The following is a 21,893-nucleotide window of genomic DNA, read 5'->3' as shown; positions in this document are numbered from 1 at the left end:
TTTTTTATCTATTATTCTCTTCCAACAATTTATCTTTTCAAAATATTATTTTTTTCTACCAATTCTAGTATCAACTATTAGAGAGTGAAATATCTGATATGTATGTTGAATAAAATCATTTTAAATATTTTAAATGCATTGTTCTCAATTGTAAAAATAAAATATTTTAAAATTAAAATTCATTGATAAGTGACAAAGTGCCATCATAGGCAGACCAGAGGAAGCCTCCTCACTTGCCTTCCACAGTTCCACTTTGAATGAATGTAAATTTTAATAATTTTGAAAAGTTAGATTCCCATTCCACTAACTAAGAAATTAATATTTAATTACTCAGGTATGGTGCTCTTTGCACCTGTTGTCGCCTTTGAATCAAGCTTCTTATTGTTCTTTCTTCCTCTCGTCGTTAAACACTCATCTTCTTCTCTGGTCATTAGAATTTTTCTTGTTTTTCCTGTTGGGAAATTTAATCATTTTCTTGGAATTATAATCTTGTGCAACACTATGGGGAACGTTTTCTCGTTTCAATTGTCGTGTGATACCATAATTTCTCGCTGCTGGGATTGTGTTGCTGGACAAGTAATCTACCCATGCCATCTTGAAGAAAACCTTGCTGACTTGAACACAGCTCTGGACGAATTAAAGGAGAGAAGGAATGATGTGGAGACGGAAGTCAACATCGCTGTACAACAAAAATGGAGGCCGCTGGATGAAGTTCGAGGATGGCTTTCAAGGGCAGAAACTATGATAAATGAAGTTCAACTGCTTATTGATGGTCCTGAAGAAATCAAGAATTTATGCTTGGGAGGCTGTTGTTCCAAGAATTGCAAGCCTACCCTCAATTTCAGCAAAGTAGTGGCCAAAAGACTACGTGATGTTAAGGATCTAAAGGGAAAGGGAGCTTTCAACGTGGTAGCTAAGAAGGCACCTGCAGATCTGGTGGTTGAAAGACCGAGCGACTCTGCCGTAGGCTTGGAATCCATGTTCAATGAGGTCTGGAGTGCCTTTGAACAAAAGGATGTGGGAATTATTGGCTTATATGGCGTTGGCGGAGTTGGCAAGACTAGGCTCTTGACTGAAATCAATAACAAGATTGGTGTTTTATCCGTTGGATTTGATATGGTTATTTGGGTTGTGGTGTCTAGAATATTTTGTATCGGAAAGGTCCAAGATGATATTGCAAAGAGGATTGGCCTTTTTAATGGAATTTGGAGTGATAAAACTCCCGATGAGAAAGCCATAGACATCTTGGGGATTTTGAGAGAAAAGAAATTTGTATTGTTGTTAGATGATATATGGGAAAGAGTTGATCTATCCAAGCTAGGGATACCTGTCCCGACTCAAGAAAATGGTTCCAAACTAATTTTTACAACTCGTTCTGCTGAGGTGTGTGGCCAAATGAGAGCTCGTAAGAAGTTTCAAGTGCAATGTTTGCCCGAAGAAGAGGCTTGGAAATTGTTTGAGGAACATGTTGGTAAAGATGTCTTTGATAGTCATCCAAATATTCGTGGGCTAGCTCAAGAAGTGGCCAAAAAGTGTGCAGGACTACCTCTTGCACTCATCACTATCGGTCGTGCCATGGCTTGCAAGAACACACCTGAAGAATGGAAACACACAATTAAAGTCTTGAAGAAATCAGCCGATTTTGTTTTTCCAATGATGGTTGAAGAGGTATATCCTCTTCTAAAATTCAGTTATAATAGTTTGCCAAATGACATGGTTCGATCTTGCCTCTTATATTGTAGCTTATTCCCAGAAGATTATGTCATTGGTAAAGAAAGGCTGATAGATTTATGGATTGTAGAAGGGTTTTTGGATGAACATGACACCATAAGTCAAGCTCGAAATCAAGGACACTACATCATTAGTTCTCTCATTCATGCATGTTTACTGGAAGAAGTAGTAGGTGATTCATATATAAAAATGCATGATGTGATTCGTGACATGAGTTTATGGATAGCTTGTAAGTGTGAAGCAGAGAAATGGCATTTTTTTGTGCGAGCGGGTTATCATTTGACTCAAATGCCAGAGGGTGAAAGATGGAAAGGTATGCGAAGAATGTGATTGATGAGAAACAGGATTCAAAATCTAACAGAAGCACCTAACTGTCCCGATCTTCAAACTTTGTTTCTCGATGATAATCATCAGTTGAAGGTGATTCACAATGATTTCTTCCAATTTATGCGTGGCCTGAAAGTTCTAAGCTTTGCTGGAAATAAAGGTATAACTGAATTGCCAGTCGGGATTGCAAAATTGGTATCTCTAGAATATCTCGACCTATCATTTACAAGTATAGGAGAGCTACCAATTGAATTGAAGGCTTTAAAAAAGCTGAAGTGTTTGAACTTGAGTTACATACTCAGTCGCATCACAATCCCAAGAGGGTTGATATCTGGTTTCTCAAAGCTGCGAACATTGAGAATGCAAGGCTCTTATCCTTTCGATGAGGCAGTAGAAGAAAGTAATGAACGCTTGTTAGAAGAATTGCAGTGCTTGAATCACTTAAATGCATTATCCTTGTCTGTAACAAGTGCTTTTGCTCTTGATAGATATTTGAATGCAGAAAGATTACACAACTACACTGACGATATTGGGCTCGAGATTTTGGAGGACACAAAGCAATTGAATATTTTATCTGTAGCGAATATCAAGTCTCTCCATACTCTAGCAGTTAGGTGGTGTGAAAGTTTGGAAGAAGTGAAAATGGAGTGGGCAGGGGAAGGCAGAATGATAAAAGCACAGAACCGCATTCAAACCTCTGTGATTGCAACCCAACATCGCTTCCAAAGCCTCCACAGGGTATTCATAATCCAATGCTCAAAATTGAGGGACATAACATGGCTTATTTTCGCTCCAATTCTGAGGAGTATTTCTGTATACCATTGCCATAAAATGGAAGAAATAATCAATGAGATAAAACTGAGTCAGGTGCCAGAGCTTGTAGGAACTTTAACCCCATTTGAAACACTCAAATATCTTTCTTTATTTGACCTGCCAGAATTGGAGAGCATTTGTTGGAAGGCACTACCCTTCTCATGTATCAAGGAAATTCGTGTTCAAAATTGCCCAAAGCTGAGGAGACTTCCACTCAACTCTAACAGTTCAAAAGGAAACAAAATCAGAATTGAAGGAGAGGAAAAATGGTGGAAAGAGCTGCAATGGGAGGATGAATCTACTAGAAATACTTGTCTTCCTTGTTTCGTTGCAGTTTAAAGAAAGGGATGAATTTGCCAGTAAGTAATCTTACATTTACCTTTCTCCATCTCTGTTACTGTTGTCTTGAACTTGTTGTGTCATATGTAGCTTTTGTCGCTTTTCTAGGTTGTATCATGTTCTTTGGTTAACTGCAAGTTTCTGGTGAATCTTGGTCATTTGGTAAGAAGTAGAAGCTTTCATGGTTGGTTCAACTTTGTTGTACTTTGAGACTGCTTGATGTTTTTATATTGTCTATTAGAAGTTCAATCTGAATATCTAATTTATTTTGTCTATGTTTATCTAACATGTCTTGCAAATTGTTTTTGAAGCAAAAGCACCGATCAAAAGGAGGTAATGATGATGCATTGCATATTGTTTTGATTGAAAATACTATGCAGAAGTGTTGTGGGGAATATCTATGTCCAATGCTTCACTGTTTTTGAAGAAATTTAGTTATCATCAGTCAATTTATCTGAAGCTTGCTAAAAATACTATGTTTCTTGCAGAGAGTAATTTTAGAGAAGATATGATTTTTCCTTTATTCTTGAAAAATATTGTAGATGGACAGCAAGACAGTTTTGGTGCTGCTATCCTCAGGCCTACTTGATCTGGCCACTCGTGCCCTGTCTGAAGAGAAGAGAAAAAACCCCCAGAAAGCAAAATCACCTGCTACTCCTTTTTAGCAGATTGAGAAAGACTTTAAAGCTTGTCTGTGTGCCCATCAAACGTAGCTGCTGAACCATAAAATAAGGTTATCGGTGATCATTGTGGTATAGATTATAATTACTCGTTCCTTAATCGGATTGCTTGTTACAGTGTTGCTTTTCTGTTGTAGACCTTGGGATTATTTGTCTTAAAACAGATTTACTTCTGTTTTCCTTTGGATAAATGTACTTTCACTTGTCCTAAAAAAAAAGTTACTTACCCACCCGCACACTTCGTTCAAGTATTCATCTTACATAAACTTTTTAGTTGTGTTATTGTGTTTTATGTTTCAATCAGCAACTGATCCTTTAACAAAGTTTAGTTGTCACATATCCATATATTCTCTTTTGGTGGGAGTAGGTTAGAACGGAAGGGTGAAAGAAGTACAGAATATTGAGCGAAAAGCAAGACACATACAGAATCTCGAGTACTAGTTTTGCCGTTAAATGATTTATGGGACAGGGTTGATCTAAAAAAAATTAGAGTTCCTACACCAGACCAACAGCATAACTCCAACTTCACTACACGTTCCAAACAGGTTTGTCGCCGAATGGAAGCCCATAAAAAGTTCTTGATATTTTACCAGACCTAATAGGCACTTCGCCTCACTTACAATTTTCGCTCTAGTTTCTGTTCTTTTATGCTTTCTTAATTGACACAAATAATACAGAACAATACGGGGATCATTTTCAGGACTTATTCCCCAAGAATGATAATAAGAAACCCTATAACAATAATAATAATAATAAATCACAAAAGAATGCATACAACTACTAATTTAGCAGCCTTTATTGCCGTCCCTAACAGCTTGTTGTGCCCACTTGACAGTTGACCTCGCCAATGCGTCCATTGGATCAACACATTTCTTAAGAAGAGGATCACCCTGAGGCAAGAGGTCACGCATATCATCAGATGCAAGGATTACAGTGTTAACTGCCCTCACAAGGAGAACCTGGAGTGCAATTCTCAGCAGATTTCGTGCCCCTTCCATGTCTTTTCTATTTAAAGCATCAATTGCAGGGATTACAGTGTGTTCCACGGTTGCTTTATCTGGCAGCACAACTTGAAAACCCTACATGCATATATTGAAGTGAAATATGATGGTGAAATTGCAATTCAGATATAAAAATGAAATAATCAGTCCATCATCTCAACCCCTTTTTTCACACCAACAAATTAACTTCTTAGTAAGAACTTGAATTTATGATCAAATTATCAAACTCACAATCTCCAATTCTCCATGGAAGTTGAAGAGAACAACTTGCACAGGTTTAAAAACAGATACATTGGACCTTTCTGCAAGATGATTTATGATCAAATACAATGTGCTCATATCATGCCAAACATATAATTTAAACAAGCTGAGACCTAAGAGGTGACCTAGAAGCTGTGAAAGATTACGAGCTGTATGCTCTTTATCTCTAAGAACTTGGCTACTACCCCTCCTCTCCCACTGTACTGGCCACCAACTTGCCTCAGTCATGACCATAAAAAAGAAGATAAAACTAGTCTGTTTAAAACCTTTTAGATTGGATGCAGATCTCCACATAACACCTTCAAAACCATTTAAATCACATGAAGGATCCTCTTACCTCACTGAAATATCTTCATTTTCTTTTGAATAATTATTATCAATTTAACTGTTTATTACTTAGAACACAAACTCTCCTACTAATACAATCATTTTTCTCAAAAAGGACAAGAACATAAACTTTTACAAACAACAAATTTTTCCTAAATAGATGCACTAAGCTTATTTCTCAGGACAGAACAATTTGGAAGAGACAGACAAAATTTACAGAATGAAATTACCTCATTCTGTAGTTTCTCTTGGTAAAACCCTGCTTCTAAAGTCGCATCAGTGGCAAGTACCCCAATTTGCAAAGGGCTCCCAGCTTCAAGTGGCTTCAACCTGGCTTCCTTGAGCTCCCTGGCAAGACACTCACCCATGTGAAGGGAAGGAACAGAACATTCCTTAAACACTTCATCATGCCATGAGTGTGAAATATGACAAGGCACAACAATGCAGTGAGCTCCTGATTTCTCGAGGAAAACTTTTACTCAGTAGATTTTCAACAATCCGGGTATGATCGAATTGTGAATGTTCATTTCCACAGCAGAGAGAAGAAGAACTCCTCTCCAGGGATAAAAGCTCCCTATTCAAAACTGGATCAGAGCAAAGAACAAAAGGCATGCAATTCTCTTCATTTTCCTTACTCCAATGCACTAGTTTTCTCACGAAATTGAGAGTAGAACCAACAGATACCCCTCCAATTATTCCCACAGTGTTTGGATGACTAAGCAAGGACCCAGCAGAGCAGCTTAAAGAGCTGCACCTGAACTAGAACTTTTCCTAGATTTAGGAAATTTCCCACTTTCACCAGCGTGTAAGATCACTGAGGATGAGGACATAGCTAGAACCGGATTCAACCTTCCCTTACAAAGATTTCTCTGCCTAGTTACACAGACTGATAAGTGAGATGGGCAATTCAGTGACATTTGCAAGCTTCTGTCCAGCATCTCTACATATAAAGTGTCAAATGAAACCCAACAGACAAGTATAAGATCCTAACTTCCACAGGCAAATATCAGCTTCTGGCAGCTGAAACCCAAATCTGAAATCTAATGAATTTTTGCTAGAAATTCATAGTTCACCTAATAAGGCCATACATTAAACCATGAAACTTCTGATATTGACAACAAATTTCCAAGCTTTCAGAAAGTGCTAATCTAAAAACCATTTAAAAGACCACTTATAGTATCTCCTTCTACGATTTCTACCTTCTACGACCAAAACCCACTTACAGAACTAGCCAAAAGTCAAAACTCGATCGATCTTCAGCCTTCAAAAACAGAAACTTTATCATAAACTATACAAACAAAAGCCAAGCTTTTTTTTTTCTAATTTTAGCTCCCAAAAGACAACTGCTCTAAACAAAGCAAAACAATTCCAAACGACAAAACTACTCTAACAAAGCAAACCAATTAGGATTATCCTTCCACATTCCAGACACAAAAGCAAAACCGAATTCCAAACTGAGAAAGGATTTCCTCTCTATGCTGCCAGACTTCAAAAAAGAAACCAAAAAGAAAATCCCAAAATCAACAAAGGCAAAGTGAAGACACAAAAGTTGAGGTTTTCTTGATATGTACCAGTGGTTTAGAAATGGACCAGCAGTTGACAGCAGGTGGGAAAGAATCTTTGTGCTTCGAGTAACTATGGGGATCTTCAATCTCACATATTCTCACTGAACTGTATTGTTAAGTGTTAACTCTGGTTAAATTTTAAGTGGAAAAAAATGAAAAGAGAACAAAGTGATGCAATGATGAGCAGAACTTAAAAAAGACTGTCCGTTACCGTTTGCTTGTAGAATGTGCAACTTGTGGACAGGGAAGAGGAACCAATTCTGCTCTGACATGTCCTTCTCAGTTTTTGTGCTTTTTCCATTTAACTTAATTTAATTATTACTGTTTCTATTTTTACTTTTTTTTTCTTTGTTTTAATTTTCTATCCTCTGCCTTCAACTTTTAACTTTTTTAAAGAGAGGAACAAATTTCACATATACTACTAATACAATTAAATAACATTCACTTCTTCAAAAAACAAATAAATAATATTCACAATTTCAATAAAAAAATAAAGTGATATTTTACTATAATTTTCATTTTAAGAGATTACTTTTGGTACTGTTTTGAAGTTTAGATAACCCTAAACCAATCAAATATTTTGACTGTACTTCAAATATTTTCTTTCTTTAGATCAATATGTAAAATATTCTGTCAATCAAAAAATATTAAAATATTATGAGTGATATTCCAGTCATTTCTAATTTTAAAGTATTTTTGGTATAATAACATATGATTAGTCAGCCAATACTTTCTAATTTATATTTGATTAATATAGAATTAAATCCCTAAGCAAGAAATACTAACCACTAATCTTGGTCAGTCTTATCCAAATTCCTACCCTTGCTACGAGTACACCTAGAAAAAAGTTGTCCACAACGCTTCAACGCTCGAGCAAAGCTAAGAAAATTGTTTTGAAGCCCTTGTCATGGGAGACTCGGGTTTAAACTTTAAAAGTGAAAAACCTAATTAAATGACCATGCCCTGCAAGTGTCAATGCCAAGTCCCTTTATCCATAGTATGTAAATAACCAAATATGATCCATTTAGAACTTTGTCTACATTGCCCAAGTTGTAAACCAATATTCACATGTATCACATTTCCTTTTCCATGAGATTAACACTTCTCACTTTTTATTTTGAAAAATATTCTACCATTTGTGCACTTCCTGTTAAGATAAATGTGTGATTTCATGGCAGGGACACATCATAAAATTTTTTGGTAGTTAAAATTATCTTATTTTAAACTTTTGATCATTGAAATTAAAGATCGCACATAATAAATTTACGTCCAATACTTGTAATAGTCCCTGCGAGATTGAGTCTCATCTTCCCAAAATCCAAAAGAAAAAAAAATTCTGACTTGTAACATTAAGAATAAGACTAGATGCCCTGCCACGCACAACCTAATTCTAATAATAGCTTTTATGTTTTGGTAACTTGCTTATAAAGGTTTAATTTGACATTGAAATGTTAATGAGAATTGGTTGAATTAATAAGAATAGAATATTTTGTTTATAAAGTTTAAGTTCAATTCTTGCTACCAACAATTTTTTACTATAGGTGATTTATAAATTTAATGTAAATTTTTTTTAAAACTTGCAATCTATTCTGACACTGGATAGATAAAGCCTTCCATTACCTTAAACTTTTTCTTAAAAATAAAAAAATAAAAATTTGACGTTGAAGTAAAATCATAGAAGAGGGATTGCAATTTTGTGTAAAACTCCAATTGGTGTTTAGTAGAGTATCGATGAAAATCTGGCAGAGAAATAAAACAACCATTAAGGAATATTATTTTATGCATATAGTATAATTCAACATGTCAAATTATTGAAAGAATAATTCAATAAGTAAAAAATTATTACGTGTTAAATAAAAGAAGGATCTGAAGTGTTTCTCATCCAGTCACGATTTTGATCCATCTTCAGTGATGAATTATCAGCCTTTAGATGCAATTCTTATTGTCTGTAGGTGCCCAAAAGTCATTTCTGTGGATATATTGTCAAGTTCACGGAATGGTTTAGGATTGGGAAACGCAGCCAGATAAAAGTAACCTTTGACACTAATCTTATTTTGATAAACCGTCCCTTTTCTTCATGTTTTCATGTGATTGGTGTTTTGCAGGTACAATGCTGTATTAGCGGTAGTTTTGTAATATATATATATATATATATATATATATATATATATATATGTCAACTGCAACCTTTTGTAATAGACAAATGCTGCATTTCTAGGAACAAAACTTGAGGAAGTTAGATAAATTGAATAATGGGACAATCAGCCATTTCATGTAAATGTCAGAGGGCAAAAACCCATTTCCTCAAAGTTTTTACATAAAGGAAAGAAGCAAAGTTACAAGATAGTGAAATCTACTCCAATAAATTCTAGGTCAACCAAGTGCCTAACCCCTGTCTGATCTCAATGCTGCTCAAGAAATACATATTCTCAATTTAAAATCCAAATTGTTATTGAACCCAAAGGTTCACCCAATCATCTTTAAGATGTGACATCTAGTAATCTTAATACTCAAATCGCAGTACCTATAATCCCTTTTCCTATAACAGGCTGCGGTCTATTTTGTACCCAAAAAAATTGTGATTAAGCTCAATTTCATAAAAATTATGTTGCTTCTTTCCTTTCCGAGATCCCAATGGTGGGCCTAATAGTTAGCTCTTTACACCAGTGGTTTCAATACTGTTACTACCAAGTTTTGCAGTATCAACTAATGTGCAGCTTGCATCTGCCTTCACAAGAATTTGACCCGCCTTGCTTTGGAGGAACTATGGATTAATTTTCTTACATCCCTTCTAACTGACAAAAAAGCACAAACCATAGCAACTATCATTGTTGGGTACATATGAATAGCTTTTGTGGGAACCGTGCTATAAAATTGTCCCAGAATGATTTCTCTGAGAAGGCCCCATATTATAAGCATAGTCCCAAAGAGGCTCATTCTTCCATGCCTTAAGAGACCTACAAAAGCTCCTACCACAGACAAGTAGCTTCCTGAAAGAATCTGGTGTAATGCAAAAAAGGGAATGTGAAATCACTGAATAACCAAAATTTATATCTAATCAGAGATTTGATCAAGCAATATATTAGTCTTTTGCCGTTTAAATTTGAATTAAACCAACCTCTAGGCGTTGAAGATCAGATGCTGCAGGAGCTGTTCTCAAATTGCTGATGTTATATAAATTTAACAATTTGCTATAGCTTGGAAAAGCCCTGTTCTTGATGATAGCATTGGCAATAGCCCCTGGATACAGAAGGACCTTAACTACATAGGTGGGGAAGAGATCACTGGCAATCAACTGAGCGGATGTTACCTCAATAGGTGTTTTGCATATTCCAAATCTACAGGGCACCCTGTAGAGCAGAGTAAATAAATGTCTAAAAGATTGGCAAATATGTTGAGTTCTTTCTAGAATTTAGTGGCTTTCTGAAGGATTTCCAAAAATATTTTATCAGTTGCAGAAGAGTTATGAGGTGATTTCAGATTCTGAATGAGACCAACGCTGAATTAATCCCGGGTCTTTATGCAGCCTACTATGCTATCAAAGAATGAAAATTGGACTAGAAATCAGATTCTACAACATGTGATGGCCAGAACAAGAGGGAAAAGCGATACATGACAAGGATTATTCTGTTCTATGAAATAAAAAAATAAAAAAAAAAGGAATCCCAGAAATATATTATGCTTTTGTCTCTTGTTCCTTGATAAAACTAAAAACTACAAATCCATCATTGTCAACTAAATTGGAAAACAAAATAAAGTGGAGGAGAAATGAATTTACCTGAAAAGAGGGATTTGGAAGATGATAAGAAGGAAATACACAAAAAAAGCAATGGAGGATATGTAGCTTGCCCATTCCTTTGAAGAAGCCATTGGAGAAAGAAATCACCTACGAAATGAAAAAGGAAAAAGAGAAAGTTGCAGAGAGGAAACAGGAGAGAAATAAATAGAAGGAAGAAGTTATTGTGGTAAATAATTTGTGATGGATTGAAACCACGGGGTCATTTTGATCACACGTTTGCATTTGAATACTTCGGTTTAGGACATTGCCTAATTAAGAGTATTAAACTATCTATCAATTTGTTGCATGCAATATTAGTTTACAATGGAAAACTATTTATTAATTAGTAGTAGTAAATATTGGTGTTATTTTTTAACAATTTCAAGCATCAAGCTCCGAAAACAAAATCAGGTTTGTTATGGTAGTTATGAACTTGAGTGCAATAATGGAATCAGCAGCAATCATGAAAGTAAGCACCAATATCCACTGAAAATTTTTATTATGCAGCAGTTTGCATTTGTCCCTCGATAAGGCTGGCAGGGTTAATGAATACTGGTTAAAAAAAATTTAAAATATTACTTTAAATAACGGTTCAAAGAAGACAAAAAATTTTGGTTATCTGAAAACATGAACAAGAAAAATAGGCACAAAAATTTTTAATTTTAAATAAATAAATCTAAACTTTATTTTGAAATAAAATAGAAAAGTACTAACCTATCATTATTAACACATAAGTTTTTAATCTTTTTTATTGGTTTACCAAGTTAGATACAAACTTAATCGTTAGTTTTAAACAAATTACCAAAAAATATTACATAAAAAATGCTTTGCTGAGATTGGGAAAAAGATTGTTAGCCTTAATTAATGCATTTAACAAAAACATATGGAATTTGTGAAAAAAAATTTAAAATAATAATTTTAATTTCAAAAAATATCACTTAATATTTCTTTTTTTAAGTTTTTCCTCTCCAACAATTCCGCATTTCAGACATTGCACGAAATTACAATGATCTCGTAGCCATGTCGGTGACAATACCATGTGACCGTCGAGATATAACAGGAGTTAAGATAAGGATAAGAGCATATCCTTCTGCTCACACCTGCAAATTAAGCCGTAATTTCATTGGTCTGTCACAAACAAATCATTGCCTACCTGTAAATGTTTTACATTTCAGCTACATTCAGTTGACTAGCGAGATTTTATATAAAGGTTGCATTATGCTAAGAATATCTCTTAGTTTGTATACATATATAAGCCTCTTTGGCCTGTCAAAAGCTGACATTTGAAAAGCTGCCGGAGAAGAAGTCATTGTTTGTGTTAAACTTCTCTTCAACTCATCCAAGGTATCTTCTCCTTTTTTTTTAGACGTGCTTGATCTATGTTTCAATTCTCAAGATGCTTCTTATATGTTGGCGTTACAGTTGCTTGGTCTTATTAAGATTTTTTCCATAAGAACTGGGTTTAGATTGTTCTGATAAATTTTAAAGGTACTTGAAGAACTGGGTGTTAATTATGATGGCTAACTTTGAAAAGATTAGTGGGCTTTTTTTTTTCTCTTCTCCTCTTAAGAATCATATACAAATGATATATACCTCATTCTATAGAAACTATGGGTTTTTTCAGCTGCTTTTGAATGTTGATGGTGTCCAAGCATTTGAGTTACTTTGGGTTCTCTTTCTTTCTCTTTTTTTTTTTTTTATTGGTGATCTCTTCATTGTGCTGGTAATCTAAGGACAGATTTTAGATTTGAAATCGATATTCTTAGGAAAGATTTGTATGTGACGTGCTTTTTTTGAAAAATGTTACATTGCTTACTTTGAGAATCTGAGGTTTCTGTTAGGCAGCACAGCTTAGGGAACTTTTGGTTACAATAATTTTCCAATATTTCAGCTGATTTATTTTTCCTTCTAGGATTGACTTGTCTGAGACATTATGGATCTAAAGAAGTGTCCTGATTCTAGATTGTGGGGCACTGCGGAAGACTCATTCTGGCCGCATTCTTGTTCTCTCTGAGCAAAATCAGATTATTGTAATGGCTGGTTGCCTGGTTCAAGGCTAAGTTACTGGTGAGTTTACAGGCCTATATATACTATTTCACTTGGATTATTCCTAGTTGACTGTTCATTACTGTCACGAATTGGTGAAGGAAATCTCTGCTATTTGCTTTGACTGTGGATTATGTACTGGAAGTTCTCATGTAGTCTACTGGAGTTACTTTAATAATAAGTTTCATCATAATTAGGATCCCGGTGAAACTTTGAAAATAAAGCTACCCTGCTGTTTCAAGTGCTCATGGATGCGTTACAGGCTGTTGCTTCTGCAACAGAGATAATATCCAGTATGGTCGGGGCTGTTGGTGCACTAGAACAAGCCTCTGGAAATCTTGATGAAGCTCCAAAGAGAATCCGAAGCCTAGAAGAATTTGTGTGCGATCTTGAGAATTTGACGAAACGAATGAGGCAAAAACATGCCGACAAGCTTCATAATGCCCAGTTAGATTACCAGATTCAAAGTTTGCATGCCCTGATAGAAAGGTTGCGCCCAAATATCAGCAAGGTGAGAACAATTGTATCACAAAGTAAAACTAAGAACTTGGCTAAAGTATTTTGGATTTCGATGGCTGGAGATCCACTTGGAAAACTGACACATTCAATTAAAGATGACTTAAATTGGTGGCTTGAAACCCAAATGTTGGCCCAAAATGTAGAGAAAGTAATAGAATCAACAGCACAAGACATCCCAGTTCGACTGAAAATAAAGACTGATCACGGCTTCCCAATTTCTAGCAAATGTAACTTTGTGAGGAATCTACTTGAACAGGAGGATTCCCATCAAGTCATTCTAATCGTGGGGTTATCCGGTATTGGAAAGTCCTGTTTAGCTCGTCAAGTAGCTTCTGATCCACCAAAAAAATTTGTGGGTGGAGCGGTTGAACTTGGGTTTGGGCAATGGTGTAGTCGAGCTGCTTGCAATGGCAGTAAGGCTGAATATCAGAAGCGTTTGGCAAGGAAAATTAGTAAATTCCTGGTGCAGATTGGATTTTGGAAAAAAATTAAAGAGAACGGTGGAGATCTTGATTACGTTTGTTGCTTGCTTCAAGAAGCCCTGTATGGGAAAAGCATTTTAATCCTTCTTGATGATGTTTGGGAGCAGGACATAGTTCAGCGGTTTGCTAAACTGTACGATAATGATTGTAAGTACTTAGTTACAACAAGAAATGAAGCTGTTTATGAAATTACAGAAGCTGAAAAGGTAGAGCTAAGCAAGGATCAAATAAAAGAGATAAGCAAGAAAATCCTTCTCTACCATAGCCTCCTCAGCGAAGAAGAGCTTCCGGTATGTAAGAAGTTGTCATTTTGCTTTAGGCTTCTTCCTAGATTAATCACAAAACTTATTATTGACTAATTCTTTGCTTTCATACATCAAAGACTTGTGTACAGAAATAGAACCTGAATGGTGCTGTAAATCAACACATCAAAGACATACATGCTTTCTACTAGTCAGGAGCTAATCTGAGAAATTTAGTAACTTTAAATGATCACTGCAGGATAGGGGTATTTTACCTTTGAGATTTAACTGCACCACTCTCCATGGTATCTGTGCTATCATTGCTTGGAAGAAACTAAATGCTCTCCTTTTATCTCCTTTCCTTGCATATCATGAATACCGCACATATACTTGCTCTAAGAAATAGGAGTCAAGGCAAACCTACTTAATCATCACCCACCTTCTGATGCAATCTAGCTACCGTTGCCTAATATTGCCTGAAGCAATAGGCATGCTAATACATTGCTCAATGTGAGTTGAATTTTTTTTTTCTGAGGAAAGTTGCATATCTCATTTATGCAACATAAAACCTCCTACACAGCTTTGTGAAACAACTTTTGTGAATTTTCATGTGGTATTCTCAAAGATCTATATATGCAAATTTTCAGGCATTCTCAAATATCTGATTGCAACAGTAATTAAGGTGTTTTGGTTAACTTGAGTAAATTTTCAAGAACTTTAATAGTTAGCTAGAGTTCAATATAAACTGAAGTTGAAAACCTTAAAAATTTCTAACCTCTCAAAACTGTAATTTTATGTTTATTTAGGGAATGTAATTCGGAAGGGAAAAATGGAAAGAAAACACAGTCTAAAAATTTATCCAAAATGCTGAAATTAAACCTATTACATAATTGTCAATGATTAGTAGTTACTCTTGTTTTCTAATTGCATTTTGTTTTAATAGTTTTATTCAATGAACTTTATTTTCTGTTTTGATTTGCTATCCTAATAGGGCATAGCAGAGAGCTTACTTGAGCGATGTGGCCACCACCCTCTAACTGTTGCTGTTATGGGAAAAGCTCTCAGGAAAGAAGTCAGAGCTGAGAAATGGGAGAAGGCTATAACCAACCTATCAACATTTGCTACGTGTGCACCAGGTCCTGTCTCATATGTGAATGAGAAAGATGCTGAGGACACATTAACCATTTTTGGTTCGTTTGATTTCAGTTTAGAAGCAATGCCTGTAGACTCAAAGAGGCTCTTCATTGCTCTTGCTGCTCTTTCATGGGCAGGACCAGTACCAGAAGCATGTGTAGAGGCTGTATGGGCATTTCTTGGGGAGGAGAGCTTGTTTTCTCTCATTGTCTGCAAGCTTGTCGAAGGGTCTTTATTGATGAAAGTAGACATGGATCCTTTGTACCAAGTACATGACATGGTCTCATTGTACCTTGATAGCAAGACTACCGAATCAACTGAGATGCTACTACATGGATCTACACCTGAAAAAACTGCATTTATTTGCCCTTGGCTTCTTATTTTTGGGAAAGAGAATGTCAAAAGAATTGTTGAAGAGAGTATGAAGCTTTTCTTTGACATTTTAGAAGAAAAGCAAGTGGTTATCACCTTAGAATCCATTATTCAGGCTTTAATGGCAAGCAACTCGATTTCTGAACTTGAAGCAAGCAGGGCAAGCTTTAGTAGGATATTAGGACCCAGAATTGCAGATGTTATCTCAACTAATTCACAGATTCTGATTGCAGTGTCTGCAGAAGCCATCATAAATATATTTAGTAAGAGTGATTACTGCAACTATTTTCCATCCCTTGAAACTGCCAGTGTGGTTGACAAGTTGGCGATTATATTAGAAAATTGTGAGGGTCCTGTAATCCAAATAAACATTTTAACCATCCTTGCCAAGCTTGCAGAATTTGGAAGCCCGGAGATTGTTAATAAGGTGCTTCAGAGTATCCCCTTTAACCAGCTTGCTGACTTGCTCTCTCCCAATGCCCAGGAATGGCATGAGAGCATGTTTACAATATTGATGTCATTGACCAAAGCTGGAAAGTCAAAAGCTGTTGAGAGAATGTTTGCTTTTGAGATTGAGAAGAATCTTATCAAACTTATTGAGAGTGGTTCTGAACTAATGCAACACCATGCCGTTGTCACTTTGAAGGCATTTTATGAGCTGGCAGGCCCTTCTTCAAATAGTTCTCTTCAATCTGCTAATCTAGACCTCTTGCCATGGCAAGTGAGACTTCGTCTAGAAAGATTTGTTATGCCAGACAGGAACATTCCCCTTTTACCAACACCACAAACTTTTGAAGACCTCGTTCACAAGGTGCTAGACAATGACTACAAACAGGTGTTGGAGGCTATGCAGGATCTTATACCAATAATTGAAAAAGCTGGGGATCCAAGTTTCAGAGAAATGATCGTACAAAGTCCCCTTATCAGAAGGTTATCAGAACTTCTGCAATCCGGACATGCAGAACAAAATTCTGTCAGATCTGAATCTGCCTTTTTACTAATGAAGCTTGCTTACTCTGGTGGAGAACCCTGCATTAAGAAGTTTCTGGAGTATGATGTTATTCCTGAACTGATAAAGATGATGCAGTGCCACACTGCAGAGTTGCAGGATTCGGCCTACACGGCTCTGCATCAAATGCTTTTTGGCAATGGTGGAGTTCTTGTTTTGAATAAGATCTTTCAAATGGGTCTAATAGATAAGATAGCTCATGCCCTTGAGAGCAAATCTGTGAAGACTCAAGAGGTCAACGTGCATTTTGTATTGGATATAGTTGAGCTGGGAAATAAGGCCCGCTTAGAGCGGATGTTATCTTTGCAGGTTGTGGAGAAACTCACAAAATTAGAAAAAACTGGTGGGGGCTCTGGTGAAAATGTGGTTGGATTTCTGAAAGCAATGGACAAGTGTAAGCATCTTTCAATGGCAGAGCGGAAGGTGATGAAACAACAGGTGGTTAGAAAGGTGAGGGCCTCCTTGAAAGGCCACAAATCTGAAGCTCGGATTTTAGCAGCTTTAGATGCTTTCCTCTCTGGAGGGTCAAGAGGTGCAAATAGTAGTAGCAGTGGTAGAAGAAGGAAGTGATCTAAAAACGGAAGAGAGTGACCTGTACTGGCTGGCACTATAAAGCCTGTTCTTCTCGCTGCAAAATATGACTGAGATTTACTGTTGAAAGATGAATAAAGTGCTATCTCAATTCTTCATACATAGATATATTAAAACCTTTTTTTTTCTTTTTGACAAGAGATAATTGAACCTTCAAAATGCAGTTTCTGTAACATTCAGATCTCTTAACAGCCAAAGTATGCAGAATTAATGAGAACTAGTAACTTCCATTGAGATCCCCAGCGTAACTGCTCTATCTAGTTGGTATTGACACCAATTACCGTAAAAAACTAGATAATTTCATCAATATCATCTAAAAGGGAAAAAAATGATAATATAACTAAATTTCCTTAATTTTTTTTTTTTCTTCTTTTTCAAGTGACATCTGTCTTGCCCTGACCTAAAATGCACTTATAATGGATGAACAAACAGGTCTGGTATTAGGCTACTGCAATGGCTGCTGAATACATGTTAGTATGAAACATCTTTATCCTAGAGAAGAGGGAGAAGGCATAACAGAAAGACCTCTCTCAGGTTCAGCTTGTCAGCTCCTCCATTAAGCCCTATTGATGCAAGGAAAATATTGAGAAGTCAGTAAGGATTTGGCAGCCCCTTCTCGTGATACAAGTAGAGCCAACCAAATGGAAAAGGCAACTCACCCGTGCAATGTATTGCTCAGCGTCAGTTCGTTTGAGAAAATGCATCGAGTGGAGAGCAAAATTGGCTGATTTATCACTAAGAATTATTCCACTACCCAAATCTTCAAGAACTCTTACCTTGATGTAGGGATCTTTTGGAGGTACTATATCCTGACAAACCAAGAACTTTAGCCATTGCTATCTAGTTGACAGTGACAGATGCTTTGTGAGAGAATAAAATCTGTATCAGAAGACCACCTTTTTCCAGTTTACATGCAATGCAATTACTTGCTCAAATACAGTTGAGATTTATTAGCCTGTTTCCATTATTGGAACGTTATCTTTTAAACCATTTCATTCAGTTCTCTTTAACACTAACAGCTGAATCATAAGGCCTCCGTTTTAAATTTTAATCATAGAAGGTTTGCATTGAGATAGTCCTAGAGTTGGAAGTTCTTACTCGTAAAATGTTTAATTCATATGAGAAGAGAGACATTACCACATTCACGTCAAGGCTCAGTTGTGACACGTATAATTTCAAAGATTTTGAATTATCTATGAAATACTGTTCCTCTGTGTCAGTAAACTTCTCCTGAATTTCACTTGGAAGTCCATGAAGCAACCATACCTTCCATGCCAAATCTCTTATAATTTCTGCTCGGTTATACTTGTATAAAAATTAGCAGGTGATGAAAATAAACCAAATCTTAACATGCAAACTAACAAGAAGCAGCTTCCTAAGGAAATGACAACATAATATGATATGCTTACACATGTGCCATTAGGCAATGCTTGTTGCGAATTAAAGAAAGGTGGTGGATGAGTGCTCCATAGTGGTCTGCATTTCTTGCTGTTTGGACTTCCAGTCCCTCATCTTGCATTTTCCTATTGTAATATGAATCATGTTAATGTGCAGAAGTGATATATATGCAGCTAAAGTTCGCTCCTAAAGTCTAAACCCAACCCCCCACCCCATACCCCAAATTTAGAAAAAATAAAAGGAGGCATTCACCTAGAGTGCATTGTATATTGTGTAGCCAAAATCTTTGGAAAGGATATTTCATTAGTCATTTTTCAACCTCAAGCTCCAGTGCATGCCTATGCACACAGCCTACGGCAATTAGTATCCACAGAAATGAATTAACCTTAAAGGTCCACTTGTTAACACTATCGCTATCTTAAAGTTCTAAACATTAATGGCCAAAAAATGAAAGTTCTAACTTCTAAGCATTACCATCAATTGTTCACATTTGGCATCCAACATTTCTAATTTTAAGAAATTTCCAAAACATGAAGAATTAAATCTCTAGAAGTTGGTAGGACAACTTGGGGCATAGAGGTGAAAGTCAGTTGCTCACCCTTTGACTAAAGAAATCAAAGAGGCAGCACAACCTAATTTCAGCAGAATTAGTTACGGGAAAAGGGGGATAAGGAAGGACAAATAACAAGAAAGAAAAGACGATAGAATCAAAATAGCAAAAATGAATTACCTTATCAATGACTGAAGTGCATTATGATGTTCATTGCATTCTTCAATTACTCGTTCAAAGAGCTCAGTCTGCAAGATCACATCACATACAACAATTTAAACCAGCACAAATCGACTTAAACACAGCTTTGACATCATATATTCATGAATTAAAAATAACAAAAAAACCTCTACCAAAATATAATGAGGTAGGGCTAAAAAATTAATAAAACTGGGGTTGGGGGAATGAAGGTCGGCAAATCAGAAGAAAAAAAAAGGTCAGATGCACTCTAAAAAATGAAATCTTTTCAAAAAACCCTAATCAAAATTGATCAAAACAAGTATTCTCTCATCATTTCACATAGGAAATAAAGGAAATGTGCTCAAAATTTGAGGCTTTTTACGCTGGTAGCATGTTGTTGGCATGCGAAAGATCTTGAATTTATACCGAAAATATAAAGAACACATCTATACCAAATTACTTATAGCCTTAAATATCCAAAACGTGCAAAATCCTCATGGATCTTACAGAGGTAAAGATACTTTAGGAAATAAACAGTCAATCTTCAAAGCTATTATATCTTGAGCAAATACTTATGCATAACCACCCAAATTCAAAGAGAAGAAGCATACCCACCATTACCAAGCAAATTTTCAATTACATCATAGCAAATAGGTTCATTCATTTCTGAAACATTTTTAAATGTGCGAGAAGAATAATTTGTATATAAAAGCAAGCAAGCAAGTAGCCTTACGTTGAAAATCTTGAGATGCCCTTGTTCACCACTGGCAAGCTCTTTCACCAGTTCGTACGCCTTTCTCCCGTGCATCTTCTTAAGGATAAAAACTTTCACTGCCCCTTCAACTCTATTTTACCTTCAAATTTCAATATTTGTTGAGACATTTCATCGAACGCTTTGCATAATTGAAGAAGTATAGATAAAAACAAAAGTGCGATTATGCTTTGAGAACAGTGCAAACAGAGAAGCCTGAAAAAGTTGAGAAAACAGTAAAAGTAGGTTTTAGAGAAAATGAAGCGTAAGCACCTATTTTGGGTGTTTGGAAGAAGAGGAAACGCGAGATTTTGTACCGGGCATGGAGGAGAAACAAGTTTCCTTGGATCTAGTAGTTTTGGCGGGTGATTTATAAAATTTTAAAATTAGCGCCACTGAATGTATAAATTTTTGTATTAGGCTTTTGGGGCTTTAATATGTTATGCAGCCATCATTGATTCATAGATCACTAGCCGCATTATTATGGGTTTTAATATTATTTTTAAAATTAAAAAATTAAAAAAATAAATTTATGTTTGATAATATATTAATTTTATATATGATTAATGGCAATAGTTACCACGTTATAAATTAGAAAATATAAAAGTTTATAAGTCCTTTAAATAAAATTCACAAATTATACTATTTGTTTAGCTAAAAAAATAATTAATAAATTTCTTATTTTATTTTCTATAAAAACTTTTTTTATGCCTAAAAAAATTTTCTTATCTCTGTGAACTCTCCAATCTAGTAAAGATACCCATTAATTTTGCATCCCAAGCACAGAAGTATCATTTTTATTGTTTAAATATTTCCTTGGTGACCCATCATACATTGGGCAACCTGTCAAACCACGCCATTAATCTTCCTCAATGCCTTTTTTTATTATTTTGAAAATATTAATCTTCAAGAAATTTTTTCTTTTTGATAATTGAAAAAAAAAAAAAAAAAAAAAAAAAAAAAAGCTATGAAAGCTGAGTATAATGCAACTAGTATAGTGGTTATCTGTCTTTGGTTGAGAACCCCTTACCTAGAAACTCAGCCTTTCCAACTTTCATATTTATTTTAACTAATTTCTTCAAATTAAAATTTATTAGCTTTTCAACTTTTCTATTTGCTCATTTATGACATAGCAACATATAATTAAATGATAGACTCTTAAAGTATCAAATATCACATAATCACACTTTTAAAAAGATAATTTTAAAATCCTAAAAACAAATACATGCAATCTTAAACATATAATTAATCGTTATGTTAAGATTGAATATTAAATTATATTTTAATTTTATTTAATTTTGGTCAGGACTAAGCTTTTAATTTCTTAATTTTTGAAAAAAATAATGAAATGAAAATATGATGTTAACGCAAATGGTAAAATTGTTTGCTATACTTTACAATTTTGTTGATTTTTCGACAAAAATATTAAATTTTAAATATTGTACGAAATATTCTCTCAATTCAAATAGTAAATTTTCATAAATTTCATTATTTTTTATCAAAAAGTGGACAAAATGAAGAATAAAATAACAAGATTCTACGAAATTGATTACAGTAGCAAAGTATAATATTAACTCACGATGCAATGATAATTTTTTACCTTAATCCCAAGCATAATCCACACCCTCATAAAATAATATATTTTCATCAGATGGTTGGTCCTAATGCATAGTTTTTCTTTCAAACTAATAAATTAATATATCTCACTTATGTTTAAAATTTTAACAAAATTTTAACTATTAAAATAATATAATAATATAAAATGATAATGGTACGAAAATATATTTTAAATATATT

The 21,893-nt window shown here is 35.1% G+C and overlaps 4 protein-coding genes and 2 pseudogenes across 7 annotated transcripts; 3 read left to right on the top strand and 3 right to left on the bottom strand.

The window, feature by feature from the left end:
- Window positions 1-216: 216 nt before the first annotated feature.
- On the top strand, window positions 217-4,120 carry LOC149511109 (disease resistance protein RPS5 pseudogene; annotated as a pseudogene). The gene is made up of 2 exons (XR_016334198.1): window positions 217-3,230; window positions 3,753-4,120. The product of XR_016334198.1 is annotated as a disease resistance protein RPS5 pseudogene (transcript).
- LOC149511110 (putative disease resistance protein At1g12290) lies at window positions 2,065-3,210 on the top strand. The gene has a single exon (XM_089755872.1). The coding sequence runs from the start codon at window positions 2,065-2,067 to the stop codon at window positions 3,208-3,210; it is 1,146 nt and encodes a 381-aa protein (XP_089611998.1).
- An 84-nt stretch (window positions 4,121-4,204) lies between the features above and the next one.
- Window positions 4,205-7,391, bottom strand: LOC149511108 (uncharacterized; annotated as a pseudogene). The gene is made up of 2 exons (XR_016334199.1): window positions 5,710-7,391; window positions 4,205-4,969 (listed from the first exon to the last, which is right to left on the bottom strand). The product of XR_016334199.1 is annotated as an uncharacterized LOC149511108 (transcript).
- A 2,053-nt stretch (window positions 7,392-9,444) lies between these two features.
- On the bottom strand, window positions 9,445-10,917 carry LOC111275449 (uncharacterized). The gene is made up of 3 exons (XM_089755686.1): window positions 10,823-10,917; window positions 10,163-10,394; window positions 9,445-10,044 (listed from the first exon to the last, which is right to left on the bottom strand). The coding sequence occupies exons 1-3, from the start codon at window positions 10,912-10,914 to the stop codon at window positions 9,775-9,777; spliced, it is 594 nt and encodes a 197-aa protein (XP_089611812.1). The 5' UTR covers window positions 10,915-10,917; the 3' UTR covers window positions 9,445-9,774.
- Window positions 10,918-12,051: 1,134 nt separating this feature from the next.
- On the top strand, window positions 12,052-17,317 carry LOC111274453 (uncharacterized). 2 transcript variants are annotated; one of them, XM_022859112.2, is made up of 4 exons: window positions 12,052-12,166; window positions 12,735-12,889; window positions 13,066-14,159; window positions 15,103-17,317. In XM_022859112.2, the coding sequence occupies exons 3-4, from the start codon at window positions 13,116-13,118 to the stop codon at window positions 17,194-17,196; spliced, it is 3,138 nt and encodes a 1,045-aa protein (XP_022714847.2). In that variant the 5' UTR covers window positions 12,052-12,166; window positions 12,735-12,889; window positions 13,066-13,115; the 3' UTR covers window positions 17,197-17,317. The 2 variants fall into 2 exon arrangements, with proteins under 2 accessions (XP_022714847.2, XP_089611648.1); XM_089755522.1 differs by having other exon boundaries at window positions 12,735-14,159.
- Window positions 17,318-17,523: 206 nt separating this feature from the next.
- Window positions 17,524-20,195, bottom strand: LOC111274454 (uncharacterized). The gene is made up of 6 exons (XM_089755523.1): window positions 20,079-20,195; window positions 19,346-19,413; window positions 18,629-18,740; window positions 18,355-18,522; window positions 17,877-18,026; window positions 17,524-17,780 (listed from the first exon to the last, which is right to left on the bottom strand). Exons 1-6 carry the CDS (start codon window positions 20,151-20,153, stop codon window positions 17,754-17,756), a joined length of 600 nt encoding a protein of 199 aa, XP_089611649.1. The 5' UTR covers window positions 20,154-20,195; the 3' UTR covers window positions 17,524-17,753.
- Between the last annotated feature and the right edge of the window lie 1,698 nt (window positions 20,196-21,893).

This window comes from Durio zibethinus, chromosome 26 (assembly GCF_047325235.1).
Source record: "Durio zibethinus cultivar Kanyao isolate XHJ-2024 chromosome 26, ASM4732523v1, whole genome shotgun sequence".
NCBI lineage: Eukaryota > Viridiplantae > Streptophyta > Magnoliopsida > Malvales > Malvaceae > Durio > Durio zibethinus.
Note: the sequence above shows the minus strand (reverse complement) of the source record. Positions and strands in the feature narration are given on the sequence as shown.